At 52.4% G+C, this 27733-nt stretch overlaps 1 protein-coding gene across 3 annotated transcripts; it reads left to right on the top strand.

The window, feature by feature from the left end:
• On the top strand, positions 1-27584 carry MFN2 (mitofusin 2). Of its 3 annotated transcripts, XM_060141408.1 has the most exons (19): positions 3-162; positions 1372-1507; positions 5814-5992; positions 10068-10203; positions 13236-13398; positions 14082-14206; positions 14924-15032; positions 15145-15252; positions 16883-17036; positions 17204-17271; positions 17413-17534; positions 18936-19062; positions 19473-19577; positions 19853-19955; positions 20760-20980; positions 21561-21716; positions 23140-23336; positions 24140-24274; positions 25501-27584. In XM_060141408.1, exons 3-19 carry the CDS (start codon positions 5818-5820, stop codon positions 25568-25570), a joined length of 2274 nt encoding a protein of 757 aa, XP_059997391.1. In that variant the 5' UTR covers positions 3-162; positions 1372-1507; positions 5814-5817; the 3' UTR covers positions 25571-27584. The 3 variants fall into 3 exon arrangements, with proteins under 3 accessions (XP_059997389.1, XP_059997391.1, XP_059997390.1); XM_060141406.1 differs by lacking the exons at positions 21561-21716; positions 23140-23336; positions 24140-24274; positions 25501-27584 and adding an exon at positions 1977-2086 and having other exon boundaries at positions 1-162; positions 20760-21557; XM_060141407.1 differs by lacking the exons at positions 3-162; positions 1372-1507; positions 21561-21716; ... (1 more) ...; positions 24140-24274; positions 25501-27584 and adding an exon at positions 2605-2702 and having other exon boundaries at positions 20760-21557.
• The last annotated feature ends 149 nt before the right edge of the window (positions 27585-27733 follow it).

Genomic DNA, 27733 nt, shown 5'->3' with positions numbered 1-27733 from the left:
AAGCTGCTGAGCTCGGAGTCCAGCGACTCACTGGGACCAGAACGGCGAACCTGCGGCGGCTGGTGACGCGTGCGTCCTGCCTCCTCCTCCCGCCTGTTCCCGGGGGGCGCGTGTTGGTGACGTCGGGGTTATGATGGCCACCGGGAGGCCGGGAAGGTGAAGGTGAGAGAGCGAGCGCGTCGGGTGGTGGGGCCCGGCCCGGGCCAGCACGGCGAGTCCTGAGTCCCCCGGCGTGGGCCTGTGGGACGCCGGGTTCCCGGGGGCTCAGGATCCGGGCCGGCGGGCGTCCCCACGTTCCGGCCTCGCCGCCGGGCCCTCAGCGGCCCTGACAGGAGGGGGCGGGACGCGGGACTCGGGAGTGGGGTCCCCTAAGGCTTCTTGTCACCCCCGCTTTCTCACCCTTCACCACCACATCCCACCCCTGCCCTTTCCCCATTTTTTCATCCACTTCTCTGTATTTGCCTGCACTTATTCAGCGCGAGAGGTGCCTACGTTCATCACCGTAGGCGCCCTGCTCTGACTTCCCCAAATTTGGGCATTTCTTGCTCTCGCACAGTTGTCTCTTGTTTGGCTTCTCAGTGGATGGTAAGCCTCCTTGAGGGCAGGGACTGTTTTTTATCCATCTCTACCTCTAGCGCCTAGCACACACACACACAGAGGGCAGACAGAAAATGTCGAATAATTAGCTGCTTGGATGCTTGAAGACAGAGCTGCCCATTCCCGTCTGTTTTAATCCTTGATTGCCCTGTTTCTTTAATTTCTCTATTTACTCTCTTTCTCTCCTCCCAGACTGTCACCCTTCCCATCCCCAAGGGTCGGGTGAGGCAGCTTCCCATAATTGAAAATAAGTGAGCTTTACAGTCAACGGGAGGTGATATCTCAGTTCCCAGCTTGGCCGCTTAACTAGCAGCCCATAAATCTCTTAAGTGTTCCAAGCGTCTCTCTGCACCATGGAATTGAGAATTAAGTAAGATATTTTACAACATCTGGTAGATAGAGGCTTTCAGTAAGTTCCACTTCTCTCTCTCAACTCCACCTTCCCGTCTCTAATCCTCAGTGCCACAGCCCTCAAGCCCAGTCCTTGACCTGGTTCTGCCCCCTCCTGTCACCCCTCTGGATGTGCCTTTACCAGGGTCCCTGCTTCTCACCAGCACACGTCTGAACACGTGTTTGTGCACACCCGGGCTTGGCCTCGCACCTGTGTGTTGTGTTTTTCCCCAGGGCACTTCCTCACATACCACCCCCATACCTCAGTGAGTAAGCTTCCCTCGGGGATGAGTTTGTTTGGCTTTTAAACCTGATTAGACTTCTTTGGCATCGTTTTTTTTTCCTGCCCTGTTGACATGTCCCTTTTCCTTTCCAATAACTCAGAATTGGTGGAGTCAACACAATCAGTAGCCAACCTCAACCTGAGACAGGACAGAGGAGAACTCAGATTCTTTTCATCTTTTTGCCTCCAGCCATGTCCATGATGCCCACCCTGTGAAGGTCTCTCACCATCCATAAAGTAAGTGGGGTGGCTGTGACACCTGGCACCCTGGATCTGGGTGGAGTGGAAAGGGGTGTACTCTGCTGGCCATCCAGCAGCAAGTCTCTTGGATGGGGTCATCTCTGCGCAGAGCTGGAGCGTTCCAACCCACGTTGGAAAGAACTGTAGTTCCTTTTACCTTCCATGGAGGAGTTCACTGGTTGCCGAGAGAGCCCGTTTAAAGATTGACTGTTCAGAAAGTGACTGGGATCTCTGGGCTCCCGGAGGAATGAGTCTCTATCTCCCTCGTTTGTTCTCTGCTGTGCTGGCTCCTCCCTCCCCGTCTCTGCCCAGCAGAAGTTGGCCCGTTGGCTCCTTATCACCGCTCTTCTAAGAGTCTGCTCTGCCCCTTTACCCTGCATACTCTTTTGTTTCAGTTTCTCAGCTTTTCCTCTGTTCCAGTTGTGCCAGCAGACAGTCCATGGATCCATTTTATTTTCCCTGCTAGGAGCTGCTCTGCATGAAACTGGGTAAAGAGGTGGTGTGGACTCAGGGACTGTGCCTGGGATCCAGACACACCTTGTGGTGAATTTTGCTGTTGCTATCCCTATACCCAAGGTACTTAATCCTCCTTAACTAACAGCCTAGGTTGAGGCAGAGCTTTTCAGTACCTGGGAGTGCTAATAGCTGTTTAATTTTTTATTTTTTTTGGCTGCATTATGTGAGATCTTAGTTCCCTGACCAGGGATTGAACCCATGCCCCCTGCATTGGGAGCATGGAGTCTTAACCACTGGACCGCCAGGGAAGTCCCTAACAGCAGTTTAGAATTGGGTTTGGTTCTGGTCTTAGGTTAATATCTGTTAATATTGTGCCCCCAGCACTTTTTTGGGGTGGGAGTGGGAAACTACTAGGATGAATGAAGCTTTTCCCAAAGTATGACCCACAGGGTTTTAAAAACTGTGACACAGAAGAAGGGTTTCTGCAGATAAATTTGTGAAATGCTGCGTTAAATACAGTTAAACAGGCCTTCCTTCCCAAAGTCTTTGCTGTGCTCGTGTACTCCAGTGGAGGGGGACTGTAGCATATAGTGTTTTACAGATTGATTCTGCTGTGGGATCATTTTTGTCCACTGCAGTTCTGTGGACCACGCTTTGGGAAATGCTGCTGTAAACTCTCTGAAACCACGACCTCAAGAGCGCTTTGAGGCGGTCACAACAGCTTGAAGCGTGCCACGTAGTGTATAGCTGGTACCGGAGCTCAACTCTGGCCCAGCTGTGCTTGGGGGACTGGCTGTGCCTGCCTGCTGGGAGCGCTGCGGTGAAGTAGGGGCTGTCAGGGCTTTCCAGAGGAGGAACAGGAACCAGCTGTTTCCCCCAGCTCTAGAAGCATAGGAAGCCAGCAGGTGGAACCCCAAGATAGCTGGGCCCTATCTTGGCTTGTGTGTGTGTACTTGCAGCTGTGGTCCGTTTGTGCACGTACGTATGCCCAGCTTGCTCTTTGGAAGGATTACATTCTGGAATCTGAAAGATTTGTTTAACTCTCTTGACTCACTGAACTCCAAATAGTAGGAAACATACTTAGCCAAAGGCTGCTTTTTAAGAAAAAAGTAAATATATGTATTCCAGGATTGGAAGGGTAGGAAGGTAATCCCCTTTAGGGCATTCACTATCTCAAACGCTGTCTCTTACAGTTGTAGAGGAGGAAAGTAGAAATGGAAATAGGTCACTGCTGTGTATTAGAGACTGGCTTTCTAGAAGCTCACAGATTAGACAGGGAGAAAGTATGACGGAAAAAAAAAGCCAAAAGTCTGGTAAGGTTGCACGGCCTCCACAGAGATGTCAAGGAAGGCTTCATGGAGGGGGTGACACGAGCGTTGGGTCTAGAAGGACAGGAGGAGTAGGCCAAATGGGTGAATAAGGAAAGAGGATTCCAGGCTGAAAGCAACATGTGTAACACGAACATGGAATCTCAGCTCAGGCACGAACAGAGGCAGAGAAAGCAGTTTGGAGGGGTTGGCGGTTCGGGACATGCCGCTGCAGGCTGGGTAATGTGAGAGCAGGGCAGCACCTGGATGGGCTGCACTCTGAGCAGACCAGGTAACCTGGAAGCACTAAGCTTTAACTAGTGTGTATGCTTTTAAATCTTGCATTTACTGAACGCTAACGCCTTTGGTGTCATACCCTTTGGACTTGCAAACAATGACCAGAATTTGAAAGCACTTGCTTCTAAAAGCCCAGCTGATCTGAGAACTTGCTGCCTGCAAGCAAGTCACTTCTGGGGTGGGGCACTGCGGAGCCTCACCCCTGAGCTGACCTGTGTCCTTGGTCCCCATGGCAGCCGTCAGGCAGCTGTGGGTGTGCTGGTGGAGGAGTTGCCTCTGCCCTCCCCTGAAGGCTGGCTATTCCAGGGGGAAGTCTTGTGATCTTGCTGGTGGAGTTTATTACTCTTGTTGTTTCATAACATGTAAAACTACCTTTGAGTTTGTGCCATGTCATCTTTAATCTTCTCATGGTCTACGTGATATCATGCTTGTACATGTGACGAATCCAAGCTTCTGAGGTTTAAACAGCCGAGATATTTACAGTCACGATTTGAACCCAGCTCTGTCTGATTCCAGAATCTATCTATAATGCTAGCTACATCATGCCATCCCAGACCCAGTTCTCCTTTCGGTGACTTTCCCCTTCTGCTTACACATATCCCCTGTTTCTCTAAGAGTCTTTCCTGCTGGGCCACAGTAAGCCTGATTTCAATGTACTCTCCTTTTCTGCTTTGGAGGAGCCAGTGGTATTTTCTTCCTAGTTCCCCTTCTCAGAGCTCTGCTGTCTTTCTTATTTCAGCCTTTGACACGTGGGCTCCATGCTTAGAAAATCTCCCAGCTGTGGTGTATTCCTGGGGAGGGGGACACACACTCACTTTCCTCTCTCATCTCCCCAGAAATCAGGAACAGCGCAAAATAATTGGTAGGTTTAGGCAAAACCTGTGGGTCCCCATTTCCCTGTGTGTCTCTCTTTCTGCCCACCCTTTGGGATGGTTAGTTCCTAAGGGCCACTTTTCAGTTATTATGCATTTGTTCCAGATGTTCTTTCTGCTTCTCAGGAACTGGTTCAAATGCTTTGGCAGTTTCTCGTGTATGTTCGCTTGTGGGCAATGCGCTGTCATTTCCCAGCTAGAGCGAGTGCCGGGTCTGGTGGAGAGCGGCGTGATTAGGGTGGCTGGGGGAGAGGGGCCAACAAGAAATTGCTGGGTGTTGAGGAGGGCAGAACCGGGCACACACAGCTGTGCACACTCCCCTCATCCTCAGAAAGGCCTTTTCCCTGTGACTTCCCAGTGTCTGAGGGCTCTACTGAAGAAATGGCACTGTGCGAGCTGGGAACTCTGAGGAACGATCCAGGGATGCCCAGCCACATCTGGGGACCACCTTCTCTGGTCTGTCTCCCTCTTTTGACTTTGAGCAAAGATCTCTAGGGCTTTGGAGTTAAGCCTCATGGCCCCTCGCATGTTATTGCCATGTGAAGAAAAAGAGCCTGCAAAGATGTGCGTGTGATTGAATAAGAGCAGGAGAGCTACCCAGACAAAAACAGACTGATGATAGGCAAATGTTAACAGTGCCTGTCACAGAATGGTGGGGTTGTGGATTTTTTTTTTCCTTTAGTTTCCACATTTTCTACAGTGTACACATTTAAAATGAAAGAGAACAGTAAACGTTTTTAAGTAAATTGTAGAAGTAGACCTCTCTCATTTGAAGATCACCCTTCCTTGCCATCCACTCCTCCACCCCTCCCCAGCAACCAAAAATAAAACCAAACACCAAAAACCTGTTAGGAATTAGGGCCATCAGGACTGGGCAGCAGAGTAGCCAGGGCAGGGTGGTGGGAGGGCCTGACCTTGAGTGTCACTATGCTGTCACTGCTTTCAATATTCAGCGCTTTTTCTCAGGGGGGTGATGTATAGGAAATAAGTGAAATTTCTGTCACTCTTTTCTGCATAACGCTAGGAAGAGGGCTTCTCTGTGTGTTACCTTGTGGTTCCCCTCTGTCTCTCTCTGAAATGGGGAGGGCAGGCCTGTCCCTGTTCACCAGGCAGGGAACAGCCAGCGCTAGACCTGAGCTCAGGGCCCTGGGTGCCCACACTGTGTGACATGGAGACAGGCCCAAGTGGTCCCTTCCTACTCTTGAGGTGCTGGTTCTGATCTTGCTGTCCCTGATCTAGTCCTGGAGGGCCCATGTTCAGGATGGACCCTCGAGCTGGTGCCTGTCCCCCTGCTGCACCCCGCTGCATGCCAGCAGAACGTCCTGAGCTGGGTGTCCCTGGGTTCGCTCACGTGTCTTCTTTCTCTTGCAGCGCAATGTCCCTGCTCTTCTCTCGATGCAACTCCATCATCACAGTCAAGAAGGATAAGAGACACATGGCTGAAGTGAATGCTTCCCCGCTCAAGCACTTTGTCACCGCCAAGAAGAAGATCAATGGCATTTTTGAGCAGCTGGGGGCCTACATCCAGGAGAGCGCCACTTTCCTTGAAGGTGAGACAGGCAACCCACTCAGCCAGGCCCACGCCTGTCAGCCTCAATATTTAGGTGGCAGGATTTGGGGATGGGGAAGTACAGCACTGCTCTTGAGGAGCTCATGACCAGATGGGTTGTCACCTTCAGTGGTGCTCTGCTCTTGGAATCATGGAATTGGACTCCGGGGAGATTGGGCCAGGAAAACAAGGGACCTGTCATTGAAGAATTCTATAAACTCTGTTCCATTTAGTCACGAGGGGTAGGTGAATCGTCTCCTCATCTAAGAGACAAGCAGATTGAGGTTTTGAGAGTTGTTTGATACCTTGGAAGTGACACAGCGGCCTTTACCCGGGTGTCTCTGACTCCAAATCCCAGGTGTTTTCCTTGGCCCGGTCTGGCTGCCAGCAGTCCGGGCACTGTCCGGGTGTTGGTTGTTCCTGACCAGGGTGTTCTCTCACTGATATTTTTAGACAACAGGACTATGAATAAGAAACTTGTGTCACCAGTACCTTTTCCTCTAGTTACTAATCTGAGCCCAACCTCTAATCCCTGCTCTGTCAGCAGAGAAGGACTGGTTCCCAGGGCCCCACTAGTTCTGAGCACCAAGTCCAGCCACGGGCTTCCCAGACTCCCTCTCTAGAAGGCACACCTTGGCTCTAGGTCCTGGGATTGTCAGTGAAGACCCAGTGGCTGAATCTTATCTGTCCTTGGTTTCCTCATTTGTGAAAGAGGGGCTCAGGTGAGACCAGGGGGTTCCAAATTCTAGTCTGCAGAACCCTAAAAGTTCAATGGGAACGCCCCTGGGACACACTGCTCTCCACTGTCTGCTTTCCACTGGAGCACCTTGGCTTCTGGCTGGGTTACATGTCAGGCTGCTACTTTAGCTCCCTTTAAAGAAGGGAAATAGTTCCAGTACTGTGGTGTACATGTTTGTCCCTCCATGTTCACATGTTGGAATCCTGAGGCCCAAAGTGTTGGTGTGAGGATGTAGGGCCTTTGGGAGGGGATTATGTCACGAGGGTGGAGCCCTCATGACTGAGATTAGGGCTCTTATAAAGGAGACCCCACAAAGCTCCCTCGCCCCCTTCCGCCACGTGAGGATACAACAAGAAATCTGCCACCTGGAAGAGGACCCTCACTGACCAAGCTGGCGCCCTGATCCGAGACTTCCAGCCACCAGCACTGTGAGCAATACGTTTCTGTTGTGTCTAAGCCCCCAGTCATGGTGTTCTGTTCGAGCAGCCCGAATGGACTAAGCATGGACTCTATGCCCTGCCCTCAGCGTGGTGCTTGAAGCAGGAGAGGCGTTCCCGAAGTATTTGTTCCATTTAAAAATTCGAATTTCAGGGTTATAAGATCGGTGGTTGCAATTATTCCAGTTTATTATCGTTTGTTTAGCAATAGTTCTGGTGTGCCTGGCCCTGTGCCTGCAGAGATGGGACAGACCAGGCCCCTGTCCCGCCGGAGCCCAGACTAACCCTCTGTGATGCTCGGACTCACTCAGATGGTTCTGTGGACGAACACGTGCTTAATAATGAAGGTGTGTGTGTGATGGCATCAGGAGTGGGTGTTTTGGTTTCTCTTTTTGTGAAAATATGGAGCCTCTCGTATTGGCGGACTAGAAGGGCAAGCACTGGAGCGATCCTGAGATGTATTTGGGATTGTCCTGGCTAGCGAAGGGGATGGCTACTGCCTTGGGACTGTTCTCTAAAGGGCAGGTAACAAGAGCTTGTTGGCCTACTGCCTGTTTCTTTTAAATGTAGCCACAGGCTTAAGAGCCAGCTTCCTCTGGGGCGCAGTCCAAAGGCCACACCCCGGTGCCCACATAAGGGAAGAATGTTGATGGGTCTGAGTAGCGGGTGACCAGTGGATGTGGGGAGGTCTCGTTGGTTTGCTCACTTCCTTTCGTGGCACCAGCTGCGGGGGAAACTCACTGGGCATCTCTGAAACGCGCTCGCCGTGCTCTGGATGCTGTGGCAGTGCTCTGCGTGCTGGGGCCTGTCAGCCCAGTGGTTCACAAGTGCCTTAGTCTGTTTGGGAGGCTGTGACAGAAATACCATAGACTCGGTGGCTTGTAAACAACAAACATTAATTTCTCACAGCTCGGGAGGCTGGGAAGCCCAAGATCAAGGTAGCGGCAGATTTGGTGTCTGGCGAGGACCAGCTTCCTAGACTGCTGTCTTTTCTCTGTATCATCACATGTAACCGCACGGCAGGAGGGGCTGGCTAGCCCTTTGGGTCTCTTTTGTAAGGGCACTAATCCCAGGCATGGGGTCTCCATCTCTATATACAGTTGACTCTCGAATAACATGAGTGTGAACTGCGCGGATCCACTTATATGTGGATTGTTTTCAATAGCAAATACTGTATAGTAGTACAGAATCCATGGGTGAAGCTGTGGATGCAGAACCGTGGATGCGGAGGGCTGACCAAATTACATGCTGAGTTTTGACTGAGTGGAGAGTCGGCGCCCTAACCCCCGTGTTGTTCAGGGGTCAGCTGTACCTTCATACCGTCATCACATGGGGGCACATAAACATTTAGTCCATTGCAGCAAGAGTGTGCTGAGGGGCAAACACCCGTCTGCTGTCCAGCCAGCTCGTGACCTTCCTCGCGCAAGTACTAGATGGGATGGGGTCAGGATCTTGCTCAGTTGCTCCTATCTGTCATCGTACGTTATCCACCTGCCTGTCAAGGGCCCTGGGAAGAAGCAGTGCAGTGATCCTAGTATCTGTTTGCTTAGTGAACATTGTGCACCTGCTGAGCGCTGGGTGCTGGGCAGACAGCTTGGCCTTCACGTGGTAGGTGGTGCAGATAGGTGAGCTAGGCGGCTACCCTGTGGTGAGATAAGGGCTAAGATAGGAGAAGTACAGGGTACTGTGGGAGCATAAACAAGGGGACCAGACTCAGGGGCGGTCAGGGCAGGCTAAGTGGGAAAGAGCCAGGCACCGTGAGGCGGTGCATTAGTTCTTCAGAGTGGGAGAGGGGCGTGGGGAAGCACTGAGCAAAGCCCAGAGCAGTGGCAGGTGTGGGGATGTGGTGAGGCAGCATGCGAGGCAGCGGGTGCCCAAGACCTGGCTGGAGCAGTGAGCGGGTCCAGAGCAGGCAGGGCCTCGTGAAGGTGCACAGGGACCCGGTCCCAATCGCAGCTCTGCCATCTGCTAACTCTGATGGGTACACGCCGTGGATTAAATGAGACCGTATTTGAAAAGTGATCAGGGGCTTCCCTGGTGGCGCAGTGGTTAAGAACCCACCTGCCAATACAGAGGACACAGGTTTGAGCCCTGATGTAGGAAGACCCCGCATACCGCGGAGCAACTAAGCCCCTGAGCCATAACTACTGAGCCCGCGCTCTAGAGCCCACGAGCCACAACTACTGAAGCCTACACGCCTAGAGTTCATGCTCCGCAACAAGAGAAGCCACCGCAATGAGAAGCCCATGCACCACAACAGAGTAGCCCCCACTCGCTGCAACTAGAGAAAGCCCACGTGCAGCAACGAAGACCCGACACAGCCAAAAATAAATAAATAAAAATTAAAAAAAAAAAAAGAAAAGTAGTCAGAACAGTGTCTGGCATATAGTGAGAACTTGGTAAGTATTTGTTAAGTAAAAAACATATAACTTAATTAGGTACCTGCCCCCATTCTTAGCGATTTTGTGTTTTAATCCATTTAATCCTTTCAGTAGTCACATGAAGTAGGTACTGTTGTCATCTGTGTTTTAAGGGTGAGGAAACTAAGACCAGGAAGGTTCATTTGCTTGGGGTCACAAAGAGCCAGGAAGAGGTGAGAACCAGCACTTCTTGCATTGGGATTCAGGCAGACTTGCTCCCAAGCTGTGTTCTTTGTTTTCTGGCTGCACGGCCTGCGGGATCTTAGACCTCCCACCAAGGATCGAACCCACACCCCCTGCAGTGGAAGCTTGGAGTCTTAACCACTGGACCGCCAGGGAAGTCCCCCAAGCCGTGTTCTTCACTGCACTGCGGCCCACAGTAGGGAGTAGCAGGGAGCCATGGTGGTGGACCCTGCCTTCCAGACTTGTGACTGTGGGACTCTGACCGTGGGGTGAGCCATTTTCAATCTCCGCCTCCAGACACCTACAGGAATGCGGAACTGGACCCTGTTACGACAGAAGAACAGGTTCTGGACGTCAGAGGTTACCTGTCCAAAGTGAGGGGCATCAGCGAGGTGCTGGCCCGGCGGCACATGAAAGTGGCTTTTTTTGGCCGGTGAGTCTCAAAGCCCTCATACCTTCTTTCTTCCCAGCGGGGGGCAGGCAGGGAGGCAGGCACTTTGTGTGGGATCACAGCCTGAGGGCCCCAAGGCAGAGAAGCAGCTGGCGTGCTTCAGTGCTCTCCTTCTTATTTATTTTTAACTGTGATTAAATACACATAACGTAACATTTACCATCGTAACTATTCTTAAGTGTATGGTTCAGTTTCGTTAAATACATTCACGTTGTTGTACAACCATCACCACCGTCCATCTCCAGAAATTCTTCCCCTTGGAAAACTGAAACTCTGCCCGTTAAGTAACAACTCCCGTTCCCCTCTCCCCACCCCCCTGGCAACCACCATTCTCCTTCCTGTCTCTATGAGTCTGACTACTCGAGGTGCCTCAGGTAACTGGGATCACACAGTATTTGTCTTTTTGTGACTGGCTTCTTTCACTCAGCATAATGTCCTCTAGAATCATCCATGTTGCAGCAGTTGTCAGAATACCTTCCTTTTTAAGGCTGAGCAATATTCCATTGTGTGTATATACCATATTGTGTTTATCCATTCATCCACGATGGACACTTGTTGCTTCCACTTTTTGGCTATTGTGAATAATGCTGCTATGAACGTGGGCGTACAAATATCTGTTTGAGACCCTGCTTTCAATTCTTTTGGGAATATACCCAGAGGTGGAATTGCTGGACCATATGATCATTCTGTTTAAAATTTTTTTTTCTTTTTGGCCACGCTGCACGGCATGTGGGATCTTAGTTCCCCGATCAGGGATTGAACCCATGCCAACCTGTGCCCCCTGCAGTGGAAGCTCAGAGTCCTAACCACTGGACTGCCAGGGAAATCCCCTGTTTTTAATTTTTTGAGGAACTACCCACCATATTGTTTTCCATAGCGACTGCACCATTTTAATTCCTACCAGCAGTGCACAGGGGTTCCAGTTTTTCCATATCCTCCCAATACTTGTTTTCTGTATTTCTGATAGTAGCCGTCCTAAAGGGTGTGAGGTGGTATCTCTTGTAGTTTCGATTCGCATTTTCCTAGTGATCAGTGATGTTGAGCAGCTTTTCATGTGTTAGTTGACCATTTGTATATCTTCCTTGGAGAAATGTCTATTCAAGTCCTTTGCCCACTTTTAAATTGGGTTGTTTGGGGGTTTTTTTAATGTCGTTTTGGTGTGGTTTTTTTGTTTTTTTGTTTTTAAGTTGTAGGGGTTCTGGATTTAATTCCTTATCAGACATATGATTTGGAAATATTTTCTCTCATTCTATAGGTCGCCTTTTCACTCTGTTAACTGTCCTGTGACGCACAGAAATATTTTATTTTGATATAGTCCAATTTATGTATACTTTTTTGCCTATACTTTTGATGTCATATCTAAGAAATTGCCAAACCCAGTGTCATGAGGCTTTTCCCCTATGTTTTCTTCTAAGTGCTTTATATTTTTAGCCCTCAGATATCCTTCTTGTTATACTTTGTGGTCTGGTAGGCACCTCTGGAACGTCTGCTACAGTACCAAGGACTTCTCCAGTTCTCGGTGGGCACTGACTGGGTGGCCTACACAGTGAACTCAGTTCTGACACGCTGCCTGGAGGTGGCGTCAGATCCCCCAGGTTAAGAGCCCGGTCCCTCAAGATGCCCCCGCTTCAGGTGCCATTCGGAAACCTGGGCGTCTGACCCACTGGCTATAGATCAGAGGTTCCCAGACCTCTTCCTCTTAATTTGCTAGAGCGGCTCACAGAGCTCAGGGAAACATTTACTTACATTTACTAGTTAGTATATAAGTATGGGATACTGTAAGGGATACAGGTGAAGAGGCACACAGGGTGAGGTCTGGGAGGGTCCTGAGCACAGGAGCTTCTGTCCCTGTGGAGCTGAGGTGCACTGCCTTCCACCCTGAAGCTCATCAGTTCTCACTGTTCAAGAGCTTTTGTGGAGCTTAATCCACAGCGCCCTCCTTCCTTTTCCTGGAGGTCAGTGAGTGGGGCTGAAAGTCCCAACCCTCTTATCACTTGGTCTTTCTGGTGACCAGCCCATCCTGAGGCTGCCTGGGGGCCCCACCTGAGTCACCTTACTAGCATAAACAGGTGTGCCCAACAGGGGCTCCTTAAGAGTAACTGCAGACACTCCTGCCACTCAGGAAATTCCAAGGGTTTTAGGAGCTCTGTGCCAGGAACTGGGGACAAAGACCGAACATATTTCGTGTTATACCACAGCACCTTTAAAAAAAGCAAAGCCCAATACAGGAAAAAAAAAAAGACACCCAGACGGTTGGGTGCCGTGCGCACAGTGGTAGCCTGAGGAATTGGCACTCTGCCACCTCTGCCCCTAATCACCTCAGGGGTGGCCCTCAGACCTCTGGGCTGACATTTTGCGTCCTCCCCTCAGAGGTGTGGCCCTGGCTTTGGTGAGCTGAAGAGATGAGTCTGCAGAGTAGAGCTGTTTTCAAGACCCAGAATGTCGGAAAGGGGTGTGATGGGCAAGAATGCTACAGTATCTGCCCTGTAGCAGGCCCTTATCAGCTGGGACTGACAGGTGGGGCTTCATGTTTGGGAGGAGCATGGTGGGAGAAGAGCAGCAAAATTGGCCTTTTGTAGAAAACCAGGGACTTTGGGGTCATTCAGCTGAGGTCACTTAGACTGAGGAAGACACCCTGGGGGTGAGTCAGTGGTTCCAAGTAGAAGAGGAGGCGTGGGTTGTCCCTCGGAGTCAGGTCATCTCCAGAGTGATGCTGAGAGCCTCAAGCTCGATGGTGGGCTCCCTTGAGGGCAGTGAGTGTCTGCGTGCCAGTGCCACACCGGGGGAGCCCCTCGTAGGCTGCTTTGCCGCGATGAACCGGGAGCACATCACAGACACGGGTCACGGCGTTTGTCCAGCATTTTCATAAACACAGAGAGCCCTCCCTCTCTGCCTGTCTGGGCACACGTCTCACTGTGGAGAACAAGACTTTGGACTTCCAGGCTGTAACTTCTTAGTGACAGCCTGAGACGCAGATAGTGGTAGCTTCACTGACAGCCGGGATTTCCTCGTAGGACGAGCAACGGGAAGAGCACTGTGATCAATGCCATGCTCTGGGACAAAGTGCTGCCCTCCGGGATCGGCCACACCACCAACTGCTTCCTGCGGGTGGAGGGCACGGATGGCCACGAGGCCTTCCTCCTCACGGAGGGCTCAGAGGAGAAGAGGAGTGTCAAGGTGAGGGGACAGCGCCGGCCCGACTCTCAGCCCTGGGCGTGCTGGTGGGTTAAATCTGGGCTTAGACCAACCAGCGCATCCACTGTGCCAGGACCGCTGGAAGCTCTAAGGAGAAGGCAGTGCCCTCCACTGCGGTGGAGTCTGGGAGGCCCTGTCCTAGCCTGGCTGCTTGGGAGTTGCGAGAGCTTCAGGGAGGGTCTGAAAGCCGGAGCGCCTGAAGTCGGGATTCACAGTCCTTGTGAATTGCTGGGCAGGCCTTTTCTCTTCGTGATGAAGAGCATATGTGCCTTGTTCTTTGGCGTGTTGCCAGAGAGCGATCCCTGTATTTGCTCTGTGATTCTGACACGTCAGCTCGGGGCTTGCGTGTTTTCATTTTTCTGAGAGCCAGCTGCATTCTTGGTTGGGGCCAGATGCTCATTTTGGTTCATAAAGAATTAATTAATGCAGAAAACCCTCAGTTTTAGGACAACATCCAAGAAAGAAGCTCAAAAGAGGAGTGAAGAATAGTTGGTTCTTATTGACAGCTCCCAGCTCTTGACTTTTTATGTGTGAAATGAAAGAAAAAGGGGTAGCAGATCAGGCAGCAGTCTCAGGCCATCGTGCTGTGGCCACATGGCACTGGAAATCTCCACGCTGGAGGCTCTTCCTCAGCCCTGATCTTTCTTTCCCTTCTCCCCCATCAGACTGTGAACCAGCTGGCCCACGCCCTTCACCAGGACGAGCAGCTGCATGCCGGCAGCCTGGTGAGTGTGATGTGGCCCAACTCCAAGTGTCCGCTTCTCAAAGATGACCTTGTGCTAATGGACAGGTAAGAGGGCAGGTGCCTCCCCAGGAGGTCCAAACTGGGAGGGCACCAGGTTTCCATTTCTGGACCACCCAGGCCAGGATCCCCTAGGTCCTGTTGTTGCTCTGCTTAAGTATTGCTTTTCAAACTGGCTCAACCAAATCTTCCTGCCTCTTGGATTTCCTCCAGGGTCTGGTTACTGTATCCCTGGGCAGATGTCAGGGCCCTGAAGATGTCCCAGTGATGGCCTGTAAAGAGGGATAGGGAGGATGCTCAAAAGTTGGGAAGGTTCTCGGCCTCAGCCCAACATTAGTATGTTTATTGGGGGCGGGGGGGTGGAGCTTGCGGTGGTGAGGTCCATGTTGTATTTTATTTTTCTCAAAGGAACACTTTGCTCCTGCTTTGTGGACAGGCTGTAACTATACCAAGAAGTGGGGTACTAGGGTGCTTGCCAGACTCACATAAATACAGAGCTTCACCTTAATTATATACCCCCAAAGTAAAATTCAGATCATTACGTTTTTATAAAAGTGATAGACGCGTATGGCAAAAACCACATTTTCAGAGTCTGGAAGGATATGAGATGAAAAGTAAAAATCCCTCCAATAAGGGCCAGGCCCAATTTCTCTCCCTTCTATAGCTTTCTCCTCCTTTGCCTGGCTGCCTCAGGTCTGTTCAGAGCAGGAAGAATGGGGCCCATGGTCTGTGTGTCCGATGACAGTTTATCCTTGTCGCCTCTAGCCCTGGCATCGATGTCACCACAGAGCTGGACAGCTGGATTGACAAATTTTGCCTGGACGCCGATGTGTTTGTGCTGGTGGCCAACTCAGAGTCCACCCTGATGCAGACGGTAACCCCTCCTCCGCCTTTTCCCACACTCCGAGGACCCAGCTGAGTGGGCGGGCTGGCAGGGCCTCGGCTGGCACAGCTCCTCCCCCACTGAGGTCTTCCCCCCCATCCAGGAAAAGCAGTTCTTCCACAAGGTGAGCGAGCGCTTGTCCCGCCCTAACATCTTCATCCTGAACAACCGCTGGGACGCGTCCGCCTCGGAGCCTGAGTACATGGAGGAGGTGGGTGCCTCTTTACCCAGCAGTTTGGGGAATGCTACCCCATGTGTCTACCCAGACCCTCTTTATGCTCTCCCAGGCCACATCCCTGAATGAATTTCAGCACCAAAGAAGTCCCGGGTGTTCCTTGGGGTCGCTGATGGCTTTAAAAATACCCCTTCGTGGGAGTTCCCTGGCGGTCCAGTGGTTAGGACTTAGTGCTTTCACTGCTGAGGCCCCAGGTTCAATCCCTGGTCAGGAAACTAAGATCCCACAAGCCGTGCAGTGTGGCAAAAACAAAACCAAACAAAAACAAACTGAAAAAACAAAAACAACTCTTTGGGACTTTCCTGGAGGTCCCGTGGTTAAGAATCTGTGCTTCCAGGGGCTTCCCCAGTGGCGCAGTGGTTGAGAGTCCGCCTGCCGATGCAGGGGACACAGGTTCGTGCCCCGGTCCGGGAAGATCCCACATGCCGCGGAGCGGCTGGGCCCGTGAGCCATGGCCGCTGAGCCTGCGCGTCCGGAGCCTGTGCTCCGCAACGGGAGAGGCCACAACAGTGAGAGGCCCGCATACCGCAAAAAAAAAAAAAAAGAATCCGTGCTTCCACTGCAGGGATCACGGGTTCAATCCCTGGTCCGGGAACTAAGATCCTGCCTGCTGTGTGGTGCGGCAAAAAAAAACAACAGCAACAAAACGCAAACCCTTCACTTCTCCCATTCGCTTTCCCGGACCCCTCTACTCTTCAAAAGGTTTTCTTCCAGGTCTGAGAAGCATCCCTACCACGTTAGCTGCTGCACCCTTGCTTGCTCTCTTTATTTAGTTCATAAAGAATTAATCATTATAGAACAGGCTTAGCTTTAGAAAGACATCCAGGAAAGAAATTTAAAAGAGGAGTGAAGAATAATTGGTTCTTACCAACAGCTCAGAATGCTTTACTTTTTATGCGTGAAATGAAAGAAAAAGGAGTAACAGACAGGTGATATGGGGTGATGATAAAGCATGTAGTCAGCGGGCTGACACTGGGCAGTGTGACTGGTAAATTCCCTAACCCCTCCGGTAAATCCTCACCTGTGAGTTGGATATAATAGAGTTGTTGAGAGGATGAAATCTGTTAACTTTGAGAAAAGGCCTGGCATGTGGCAGGTGTCCACAAGAGGCTGTCATCACTTTTAAGTTCCAGCAGTAGAACCCTAGGGCTTCAGAGCTAGGAGGGATTTTGGGGTGCGGCCACTCATGTAATAAACGAGGCCCAGGGTAGACTCAGCTTGTCAGTACAGAGTCCAGGTGTAGGTTTCTTGACCAATCCCCCCCCCAGGTTCCTTTCCTTCTGGGGCGCCAAAGTGAGACACTCTGTAGGCTCTAACAAGGCAATTTGGGGCACATGTAAGCATTTCATCTTGTTGATGCGCCAGCTGTCTTTGACAGGCTGTACCCGGGGGAACCCCTGTGACGTGGGTTCTGGGGAGCCTGGTGGCTGGAGAACAGATGGTGGGAGATGGTCGCTGCATGTGTGTTTGTACCTTTTGAATCCTGAGCTGTGTTAACAGATTATCTGTGTTTTAGAAAAGAAGCAGTTGGGGACCGCGGGCTCCATCAGGAGGGGCCCACCCGCACCCTGCCTGCTCACGTAACGCCCGTCTGCTTGGGCTCCAGGTACGGCGGCAGCACATGGAGCGCTGTACCAGCTTCCTGGTGGACGAGCTGGGCGTGGTGGATCGAGGCCAGGCTGGAGACCGCATCTTCTTTGTGTCTGCCAAGGAGGTGCTCAACGCCAGGATCCAGAAGGCCCAGGGCATGCCCGAAGGAGGTGACGATGGAACCAGCTTCTTGCTTTTCCCGAACATTTGAGTCTTTGGGTCTCATACTAAGTCAGCCAGTAGAAACAGTTCTGAGAACGAGGTGGTGAGAAGAGCCCTGAGTGAGAAGCTCTCGGCTGCGAGTTATTTCTCGACTAATGTGGTGCAATTCTCCTAGGGGGCGCTCTTGCAGAAGGCTTTCAAGTGAGGATGTTTGAGTTTCAGAATTTTGAGAGGAGATTTGAGGTGAGCACAAGCCTTTGATCCTGGTGTCTGGCGATTCTGTGCCTCCCCGGCTCTTTCCAGCCGTGTCCCTGGCAGTGGATGCCAGAGCCTGGCCCTTGGCCAGTGGCCTCTGCCCCCCTCTGTGCCTCTTGTGTGTTCCAGGAGTGCATCTCCCAGTCGGCTGTGAAGACCAAGTTTGAGCAGCACACGGTCCGGGCCAAGCAGATCGCGGAGGCTGTTCGCCTCATCATGGACTCTCTGCACATTGCGGCGCAGGAGCAGCGGTAAGAGCCCCGGAGGTAACAGGAGGGAGCGTGGCAGTGACCGCCTCACCGCGGCCTGGACCCGGCCCAGGGCCAGAGCCTGGCCGCCAGATCGGAGTCTCAGGGCTCCCTCCAGGCCCCGTTCGAGCCACGAGGAGCAGCCTGGTGAGGAGGCCGTGGGGCGTCTGTCCGTCCCACCTGGCCTGTGCAGCGAGGCTCCCCACGAGCCCACGTTGGCGGCCTGGGGCCAGTGCTGCGCCGAGCACAGCAGCCGTTCTCAGAGTTGAAGCAGGACATACTTCTTAAAAATACCCTTTTTTTGGAGAAATTAAAATATAGGAAAGTACAGAGAATAGCATACCGTGCTTCCATTGCACAGAATTGACAATATTTGCTATATTTTTAAGTTAAAATAAAAGACATACGGCAGAAACTAACACAACATTGTATAGCAATTATACTCCAATAAAGATGTTAAAAAAAAACCACAACAACAACACAGAAAAAAATGTTGAATACCCTTTGATTCTTCAGCCCCTGTCCCAGTGTCCCTCTGCCCACTCCTCAGAGGCAACTGCAATCATGAATTTGGTGTGTAGTCCTGTCATTCATTAAGCAGTACTTTTTATGTAAGTTCTGAAGAATACATAATGTTGCTCTGCAAGTGCTTTAAATGTGCAGGTACGGGATCATGCTGCACCTGGCTTCTCTTTCCACTCAGCATCGTTTTTACCCTTTGTCCTTGTTGATACCTGTAGATGGAGTTTAGGACTGTTAGCTGCTGTAGAGTAGTCCGTTGTGAATGTACCTCATTTTCCCGTAGATTGATTTTTAGATTTCATTATTTTGCTATTGCAAACCCTGCTGCAGTGGATGCCAGTCTGTGTGTCCACTTGTGCACATCTGCAAGAGTCTAGCATTAATTCCTGGAGGTGGAAGGTTTCCTCTTAGGGTATATGCATTTCAGTTTTACTCAGTTTTACTTGTGGCTTTCTGAAACATCTGAACCCGTCCAAGGTCCCACCAGCAGTGTATGCTGGAACTCCCATTTCCCTGACCCCATCAGTAATTCAGACTTGGGGAATTTGGCCAGGCTTCTGGGTAGTGTAGTACCTCTTTTTTCTTTTTCTTGATTATCCTAGTGATTTTTTTCTATATTAATTGGCAGAACTTGTTCTAAAGCCCCTGAAAGCACCCTCCCCTGTCGGTCACCACCACATCTTCCAAATTTGGAAAACTGGAGTGAGTTGTCGGCGCCATCTCTCCCTCATACCTGGGAAGGGGAAGAGCAGGCGTCCGGGGATGTGCGTGGAACTGCCAGGATCACCGCTGGGGCCCACACAGGCTTCCCCGCGTCACCTCTTGCTTCTCTGCTTAGTTGTGTGGGGACCTGCGTCGCGTAACCAGAGCTCTTCCTTTCAGGGTTTACTGCCTGGAAATGCGTGAAGAGCGGCAGGAGCGGCTGCGATTTATTGACAAGCAGCTGGAGCTCTTGGCGCAAGACTACAAACTGCGAATTAAGCAGATTACGGAGGAAGTTGAGAGGCAGGTGAGAGGCGGGAGAGGAAGCACACTGGGGAGATGTGGACTCCGAGTAGAGGCTGGGGAGCTAGAAAAGTGAAAACACAGACGTCCTATTCCTTGGGGGCTCCTCAGCCTTCCAGGAGGAAGTCGTGGCCCTGATTCAAGAACGTGGCGCCTCCCTGGGTTTGCTCTTCCATCGTGTGACCCTGGGCAAGTCCCCCCTCCTCTGGGCCTTCTCCTCCATATCTTACAGGAGTGTTTGGTCAGCCAGTCTCTCTACCTCAAAAACTTTTAATTCCGTAGATCAGCTGAGGACACTGCATGGGTGAGGGGAAAGATATCCAGTGTGTTAGAGTCTGTTAGACTCTCTCCTGGTGCTGCGGAATTGAACCACGTTCCTCCTTGACGCTTACCAGCACGCTGCTTCTGCTGTAGGTGTCCACCGCGATGGCTGAGGAGATCCGGCGCCTCTCTGTGCTGGTGGACGAGTACCAGATGGACTTCCACCCTTCCCCAGTGGTCCTCAAGGTTTATAAGAATGTGAGTCGTTAAGTGGCAGGTGCTCTGGGCAGGGGCTCCCCTTATTCCCTGTTGGTTACTGGAAGGGATCACCAAGCAGACGGCGATTCAGCCCTGCTGCTCTGAGTCAGGGCCCCTCAGCCGGGGACACGAGCCCCGGGCTCCCATGCGGCCTGCCTGCCGCTGTCGCCTGGTGGGCCTGGGCTGACCAGCCTCGGATTTCCCTGTCCCTGGACTCCCCAAAGGGAACCTCTGGCAGAGGGCGCCGCTTCCCTTCACCTCTCTTCTGGCTGCAGGAACTGCACCGCCATATAGAGGAAGGACTGGGCCGAAATATGTCGGACCGCTGCTCCACGGCCATCACCAGCTCCCTGCAGACCATGCAGCAGGAGATGATAGGTCAGTGCTGCGGGGGCCTCGGGACCTGGTCCCTGGGCTGCCCAAAGATCAGTTTCAGGCCAGTCTACAGAAGTAACGGCCTTTCCTTGTCTGTCACCTTTTATGATGAGTCAGCTCCACACCTTGGGGTTCTGGGCATGTGTCATGAGTTCATTCCACACATAGACGTGGGGGGTTGGTCGTGGGGGGAGGGCGTCCTTTTTTTATTTTTTAAATAAATTTATTTATTTATTTTTGGCTGCGTTGGGTCTTTGTTGCTGCACGCGGGCTTTCTCTAGTTGCGGCGAGCGGGGGCCACTCCTTGCTGTGGTACGTGTGCTCCTCATTGCAGTGGCTTCTCCCGCTGTGGAGCACGGGCTCTAGGCATGCAGGCTTCAGTAGTTGTGGCGTGTGGGCTCAGTAGTTGTGGCTCACGGGCTCTAGAATGCAGGCTCAGCAGTTGTGGCGCATGGGCTTAGCTGCTCCACGGCACGTGGGATCTTCCCAGAGCAGGGCTCGAACCCGTGTCCCCTGCACTGGCAGGCAGATTCTTAACCACTGCGCCACCAGGGAGGTCCCCGTGGGGTGTGTTGTGTTACCACCTGGAACTAGCAGAGGCTGAGAGCTCGGCCTGCTCCTTAAATCCGCACGTTAGCTGGTGTGGAGCCTTGGCCTGCATCCCCTCGCCCACTGGCCCGCTCTTCCAGGCCTGGTTTCTGGGCCTCACCGTCAGCGTCCTGGGCCGCAGCGAGTGTTCTGAGGCTCAGCCCTGGCGTGGCACGGGGCTGAGCTGCTGTGCTTTCTCCGCATTTCTGTTCCTGACAGATGGCTTGAAACCCCTCCTTCCTGTGTCTATGCGGAGTCAGATAGACTTGCTGGTCCCTCGGCAGTGCTTCTCCCTCAGCTACGACCTGAACTGCGACAAGCTGTGCGCTGACTTTCAGGAGGACATCGAGTTTCATTTTTCTCTCGGGTGGACCATGCTGGTGAACAGGTTCCTGGGCCCCAAGAACAGCCGCCGGGCCTTGATGGGCTACAACGACCAGGCAAGCGAAGTCCCGCACCCTCGGGCATCAAGGGAGGTCAGTCTGCACCCCAGGCACACAAACTGTTCTGAAAGGGGTGCCCTGAGGTCACAGCCGTGGCATGTGGGCCACCACCACGGTCAGGTTTTTGCCACAAATCAACCTAGCTTTATCCTAAGCACTAATATTTGTGAAATTACAAATGCAAGCTGCATTTTTTTTTCTATTACATGTTAAAGTGAGCATGTAACTATTAAATATAGATGACCTACCTGTCCACATACCACCATTTTCACGTTTGGATGTTGAACCCCCCATCTCTGTACCATTGGAGTTACTGCCCGGGCTGCTCTCGGGCCACGTCCCACACCTGGGGACCTGTGCTGAAGCGTTCCAGGGCAGCCACTGCTCCCGTTCTGTGGTACCCCACGGTGCTCACCTTTGGGCCAGCAGGTCTGTTAGGAGCTTAAATTCTCTGCTACATGTGAAGCTCATTTTCCTTTTTGGGAAATTGAAGAGCCACTCCCCGTGCCCCTGTTCTGGACCCTAGAATGAGAGACTGGCCGGTATCTTCTTAGCCCTGCCTCGTTTCTCTCTGCAGGTGCAGCGGCCCATGCCCCTGACCCCGGCCAACCCCAGCATGCCCCCACTGCCCCAGGGCTCCCTCACCCAGGAGGAGCTCATGGTTTCCATGGTCACCGGCCTGGCCTCCCTGACCTCTAGGACCTCCATGGGCATTCTCGTCGTTGGAGGAGTGGTCAGTGACAAGCCCTGCTCGGGAAGGGGGGTGGCAGGTGTGTGGGGACCGAGAGGCACAGTCTGGTGGGTGTCCCCGCATCGGCCCTGCACTTCACATCCGTGATGACTTTTTGCTGTGATCTCAGGAGCCGTGTAGCCTTAGCCCTTTAACATACATTTATTGACTTATTTAAGTCTCACTCAACTAACGTGACATTTAGGTTCCCGTTTTACAGAAGAACATCTGCAGTTGGCTTGCCAAGTACACACAGCTAGGATTTGAACTCTGGCCCCATCTGACTCCAGGACCATATTCTTTCCCCTGTAGGGCCAGTAGGGTAGGGAAGTGACCTGAGAAATTGACGGACCTGGGTTCTAGAGAGGTGGGTATGACCAGGAGTTTCTCACTGGTATGTGAGTAAACCGAGAGCAAAACTTGCAAGGGCTTGAGACAGAAAGAGGCCAGGCTGGGCCTTGAACCCTTGTCTCTCCAGCTGCAGTTTTATTGCCCTTTCTTTCTGCCCCAAGGCCTGAGATCACAGGCTGCCTTCTTGATTACTGGGGTACTCCTATGTCTTGATCCAAGACACACTGCAGCTAGAGTTATTTATGCCTTGAATTTTCTTGATGATGTGGGAAAGTTCTCTTTGTCATGGTCATTTGAGTTGTGGAGTGGTGGCAGAACGTAACTGTAACAAAACTGCCAGGAATTCCATTCTCAGCCTGTAAGACTAGGGCGGGCTGGAGCTGAGGTCCCCTCCCTCCTGGCCTGTAGATGGTACATGCTCTGGTTTTTTTTTCACAGATGGTGACCTGGCAGAGGGTCATGATCTGAGAAGCTGACACTTGACGGTTATGTAACCCTTTTTACAGTCAGTGTCTCATTTTACCCAAACAACCCTGAGAATTGGGTGGGGGCCGTTATTCCTATTTTGGGAGGAAACAGGTGTAAACAAACTTGCCCAAGGTCACACAGCCAAGGAAGGGCTTCACACTAGAGCCTCGATTTCTGGCTCCAAGTCCAGTGCTTTTTGACTGTAACTACACTGCCTCCAACCAAAGTGTTACAAACCAGACCAAAAGAAGCCATCTACTGAGGACCGATGTGCAGAATTCTGCTTGTCAGTGTCACCAGAATGGAAGGTCCCTTCAGAGTACTCCAACGTTTATCTTTAAGATTTTTCTGTGCCTGGATCTGTGCTTCTGGTGCTCACAACCACAGAGGTGGACTTCGCACAAGTCATGTTGTGTGGCCCACACTAAGTTTCCCTCGTCTCCAAACTAGACAAGGTCCCTGCCCTTCTGGCCTCAGTGAGACCAAGGAAGACATTGAAAGGAGTGTTCTGAGTAGAAGCACAGAGGCTCTTGGGAAAGTCCTGGCTGAGAGGATGGGCGGTGGGATGGCAGAGGGACTGTGCCCGCTGACCACTGTGCCTCTGCAGGTGTGGAAGGCTGTGGGCTGGCGGCTCATCGCCCTCTCCCTTGGCCTCTATGGACTCTTGTACGTCTACGAGCGTCTGACCTGGACCGCCAAGGCCAAGGAGAGGGCCTTCAAGCGCCAGTTTGTAGAGTACGCCAGCGAGAAGCTGCAGCTCATCATCAGCTATACCGGCTCCAATTGCAGCCACCAAGTCCAGCAGTGAGTGGCCCCGTCAGCCCCGAGGGGCCGGTGCCGGCTCCCGTGGTTCAGGACTGCCCTCTAGGTTTCCTCCTAACCTGACCTGGAAACCACTGGGCCCTGAGCGCTGTCTGACTCTGGCCTTCAGCTGTGCAGCCAGCGTGGAGGCTAGGGATCGGGGAGGGGTCTCCAAGGACACCTTACGTCCTGGGCTGGGACCAAGTGCGCCTCTGGTCTCCCAAGGAAGGAAGACATGGGAAGACGAGGGGTGTTACCTGTAGCCATCTTTTAAAGGTTACCTCGAAGGGCTTGGGTTGTGGGCGTAGCTTTGATGTTCTGAGCCACAGCCCATTCTTCATGGCGTATCTTAGGGCAGGTGGGAATGGATGGCTTGATCTGGGTGGTGGTCAGGAAGGTGCTGGCTGCCTGCCTTTTATTGCTATGTGGCAGGCCCTCTGCTAGGCATTTTGCACCTAACTCTTCAATTTCTCCCCGAGCCCTTTGAGGTAGACGTTTTTATTGGCACCTTGTTTTTCAAAATGAGGAAGTTGAGATGAGAAGAGGAGTCATGTGTCTCCTGCACTCGGCTGATTAGCAGCGGGGCCGCGATCTGCATCCTGGTCTCTCGTGCCCAAGCCGGGGCGCCTTGCTCTGTGCTCCGGGTTCTTGCTCTGTGCTGACGCTAGTGCGTGTGGTGGCTGTGATGTCCGCGGCCTCAGCAGCGGGCAGGGACGATTCTGACAGACCAGGACAGGCGCAGGGGACAGATGGGCTGGCTGCTTCACCACCGACGTGGCCTGCTTGATCCTGACTCTCCCCCTCAGGGAACTGTCTGGGACCTTTGCTCATCTGTGCCAGCAAGTTGATGTCACCCGGGAGAACCTGGAGCAGGAAATTGCCGCCATGAACAAGAAAATTGAGGTTCTTGATTCACTGCAGAGCAAAGCCAAACTGCTCAGGTGAGGTTGGCCATGTGGCAGCAGAGGAGGTCTGGTCCCTGGGGTTACAGCTCACAGGCACGTCCTTAACCGCGGTGTCTCAGGCACTTGACACGTGCTATCCCATCTTCAGTGTCCCTTTAGGGACGTATCATCACCTTCACTTTATAAAATGGAAGATCGAGGCCTAGAGAGGTTAAGTAACTTATCTGGGATCCCACAGTAAGTGGTCAAGCCAGGAGGAGAAGAATCCAGGCATGCTAGGCTCCAGCACTCTCTGACACTCCACACATTGATTGTCCTTTACCGTCGGCGGGAACAGTGGGCTACACCTGGCCCCCGCTTTCCGCCATTTCACGGTGTGGCACAGCAGCATGCGTGTCCACAGGGGAGCCGGCCAGGTAGCCGGTGACCGGCAGAACCCGGAGCAGAACCCAGGTCTGCGTAGGGTCTCTGTTGAAAGTCAGAGCTTCCAGCAGCAGGTTGCTGGGGAGAGGATGGGTCTCAGGAGTCAGGAGTCCTGGCTTCTGGTCCTGGCACCCCCATTTGGGCAAATCGCTGAGCTTTCCTATGTCTCATTGCTTTCATCTCTGAAATGGAGTAAGGTTTCATGACACAGTCACAGAGCTGAGTGTGCGAGTGCTCTGCAGAAGCCCTCGGCCCACTCAGGCCGGGATAACATCAGCACACGGGGACTCTGTTCTTCCTGCCCCCGCCCTGCCGTCAGCACAGAGGGGAGCTGCATCAGAGGGCGTTGGTGGGCCTTGCCCTCCCCGCCCACTGCCCTGGGACAGCTGTGTTCTAGAGACACGCTGCTCATCCCCGGGGAAACCTCACGCGGCGTGTGGCTTCGGGGTGGCGGTGTCTCTGCTGCTTGTCACCTGCAGCGACAGGGTGAACCTGAAAAGGGCTGCGTGTGAGCAGCCCAGCCTCCTGCTGACAGGCAGGAAGACTGTTCCCAACAGTCCAGGGACTTACCCGTGGTCCCGGCATGAAGCAAACACAGAGCTTGAGGGTCAGAAAAACCTGATTTTATTTCCACCGCTGATTGGTCGCGTGACCGTAGGAAGTTATTGAACCTCTCTGGGCCTCATTTTTCTCATCGGTGAAGTGGAGGATATTGGAGGGATAATGAGTAAATGAGTCTGTACAAGTCAAGTGTCCGGTAGAGCAGCACTTGGCCTTGGCACATAGTGCTCTTACTTGTTATCAGCTGTTACTGCTACAAGGTAACCGTTTCTCTGCAGGAATAAAGCTGGTTGGTTGGACAGCGAACTCAACATGTTCACGCACCAGTACCTGCAGCCCAGCAGATAGTGGGCAGCCCGGAGCCGGAGCCTGCGTAGGGAGGGGCAGCGCTGCCAGCCGCGAGGGGCCTCCCACCAGGGCCACGTGCAGCTCCTGTCCGTTGCCGCCACCGTGAGAATGAAAGCACCCACTGTCTCCCACCGTTTTGAGCCCTGAGACGCTAGTTATTTTCCCCCTCCTTTGCCTGCTGTTGCAGGAAGATATTCCGGCTCATACCCCTAAAGGACACTTGTTTTTTTCAATGATGACCAGACAGCATGATACTGAGGAGTTAAGTCGAGTCTATTCTCGGTTTTGTCAGGCTCTGTTGATTGAGAATCATGATTGCTTGATGAGGTCTTGGGATCAGCCAGCATTGCAGAAGGCCTGGTTGGGCCTTTAAGGATATCAGGCAAGACACCCCCTCCTCCAGCCAACGCTAACACTGACCCACGCGCACCTGCCTACCACGCACCCCAGCACACCCACAGAGAAAGGCCACCTTAGGGGGTGGTTGCATTTTCTTCCCGGATTGCGCTGGGAACAGTTCCAGGAAGGCCAAGGCCGTCCCAGGATGGCTGTGGCTTACGTGTCAGTTTGGTCCTTCGGCTTTCATACCTCATCCCATCTGCAGAGGCTTCCAGACCAGCCCTTCAGTCTTGGTGGCGGGGCTGAGAGTGCAGAGGTAGCTGGAACGCTGAGTGGCATGTGTGGAGGGCGTGTCCCAGTGCCCCTGCCGTCACAGGCGGCCAGGGCCATGATGGGGGGAGACTTGCCTCCTTCTCCTCATTCTGTCTCTTGTTCTGGTTTCGGTCCTTAGCCTATCAGTCTGGCTTCTTATTTATGAAAGATAGGTTGGTGCAGATAGTTAAAGGATGTAGTAGAAGGAAAGATGGCGGAAGGAGGGAACCTTGGCGGCAGGCTGAGAGGAGTGGGCCCCTCCCAGGACAGCTAGAGAATCTGGAGTTGATGCAGAACAGGACCTTGCATTTGACCTTGCTCTGTGAGGGGTTCGTGGGGTCTGAGAGCCCACTCTACTAGCTTGATGCTCTATAAGAGACATGTTCCCACCCCTCACCCCACCTCAGCCCAAGCTGCCCTTGGCCACCAGACCTCTGGATGAAGTCTCCTGTGCCAGCGATGCTGCACGTGGCCAAGAGACAGTGCGGGGAACCCAGCACCCAGCCTCCCACCCTCCCTGATCCCAGAGCCTCCAGGTGACACATGGGGCCTCGTGTTGATTTTGAGAAGTGTTTCCTGTTGTTGAGTTTGGGGATTGTTACCGGTCAAAGTGGGGGCAGGTTCCTGTCTCCAAGGTGTTAACTGTCTGGGGCAAACAGCCTTCGGGTGACAGCCTTTGCAGGGCAGGTCAGAGAACTTCCTAGAAGCCAGCAGCACGTCTCTCCCAGAAAGAGGCTCAGGCAGAGAGGTGGGGCTTGTCCTGCTCTCTTGAATCCACCCGCCCTCCGACTTTGGGGAAATGACTTGGTGGCCTCTGCTCACTGGCGGGTGGCATGCAGGTGGCGAGCTCCCCAGGTGCCCGCTTGTCCTTCAAACCCTCAGTCTACCCTGGTGCGTGGAACAAAGCGCTGGACTTGGCCGAGGCCGCCGTGCGGCGGGAGGACGCTCTGAGCTTTTTGCCAGCCTGGATGGTGGTTACCTCCCAGTGTGTCTGGAGAAATCAGTGTCACACAATTCCAATGAATCTTGTGCTTTTGGGGGGGGGTTATTTAGAATAACTAAACATGAATTTTTTTTGAATGTAGCCTCTGGGCAGTGAATGAGATTTTGAGCTTCTTATACAATAAGTAAAATTGAAATTACACCACTGAGGGCGAGACTCTGAAAGAACTGTGGCAAAAAGCACTTTAATTTCATGCTGCTGACTTCGTCCTCTGCTTTTATGTTCATTTGCTGGAGTTCAGGATGTGCTTGATATGGTGGGTTTTTTCTCTGATGTATTTAAGGTGATATATTTGCCTGAATTATTCCTGTATCATTGCTGATAATATTGAACACTAAAATAAAACCTAGTTGGAAACCATTTGTGTTTTGTGTGTCTCCTCAGCTTACTGTTCCTATGCAAACTCTCTTTGACGTGACAAAGTCTGCAGGCTGTATTTTGAAATGACCTTAACTTCGTTTAGGGGAAGTTCCCACTGTAATCTGCCTGTGGGTTCCTCCTGACTCTTG

The sequence above is a fragment of the Lagenorhynchus albirostris genome, chromosome 2 (genome assembly GCF_949774975.1).
Source record: "Lagenorhynchus albirostris chromosome 2, mLagAlb1.1, whole genome shotgun sequence".
In the NCBI taxonomy this organism is placed as follows: domain Eukaryota; kingdom Metazoa; phylum Chordata; class Mammalia; order Artiodactyla; family Delphinidae; genus Lagenorhynchus; species Lagenorhynchus albirostris.
This window is presented reverse-complemented; position numbering and strand designations above follow the sequence as displayed.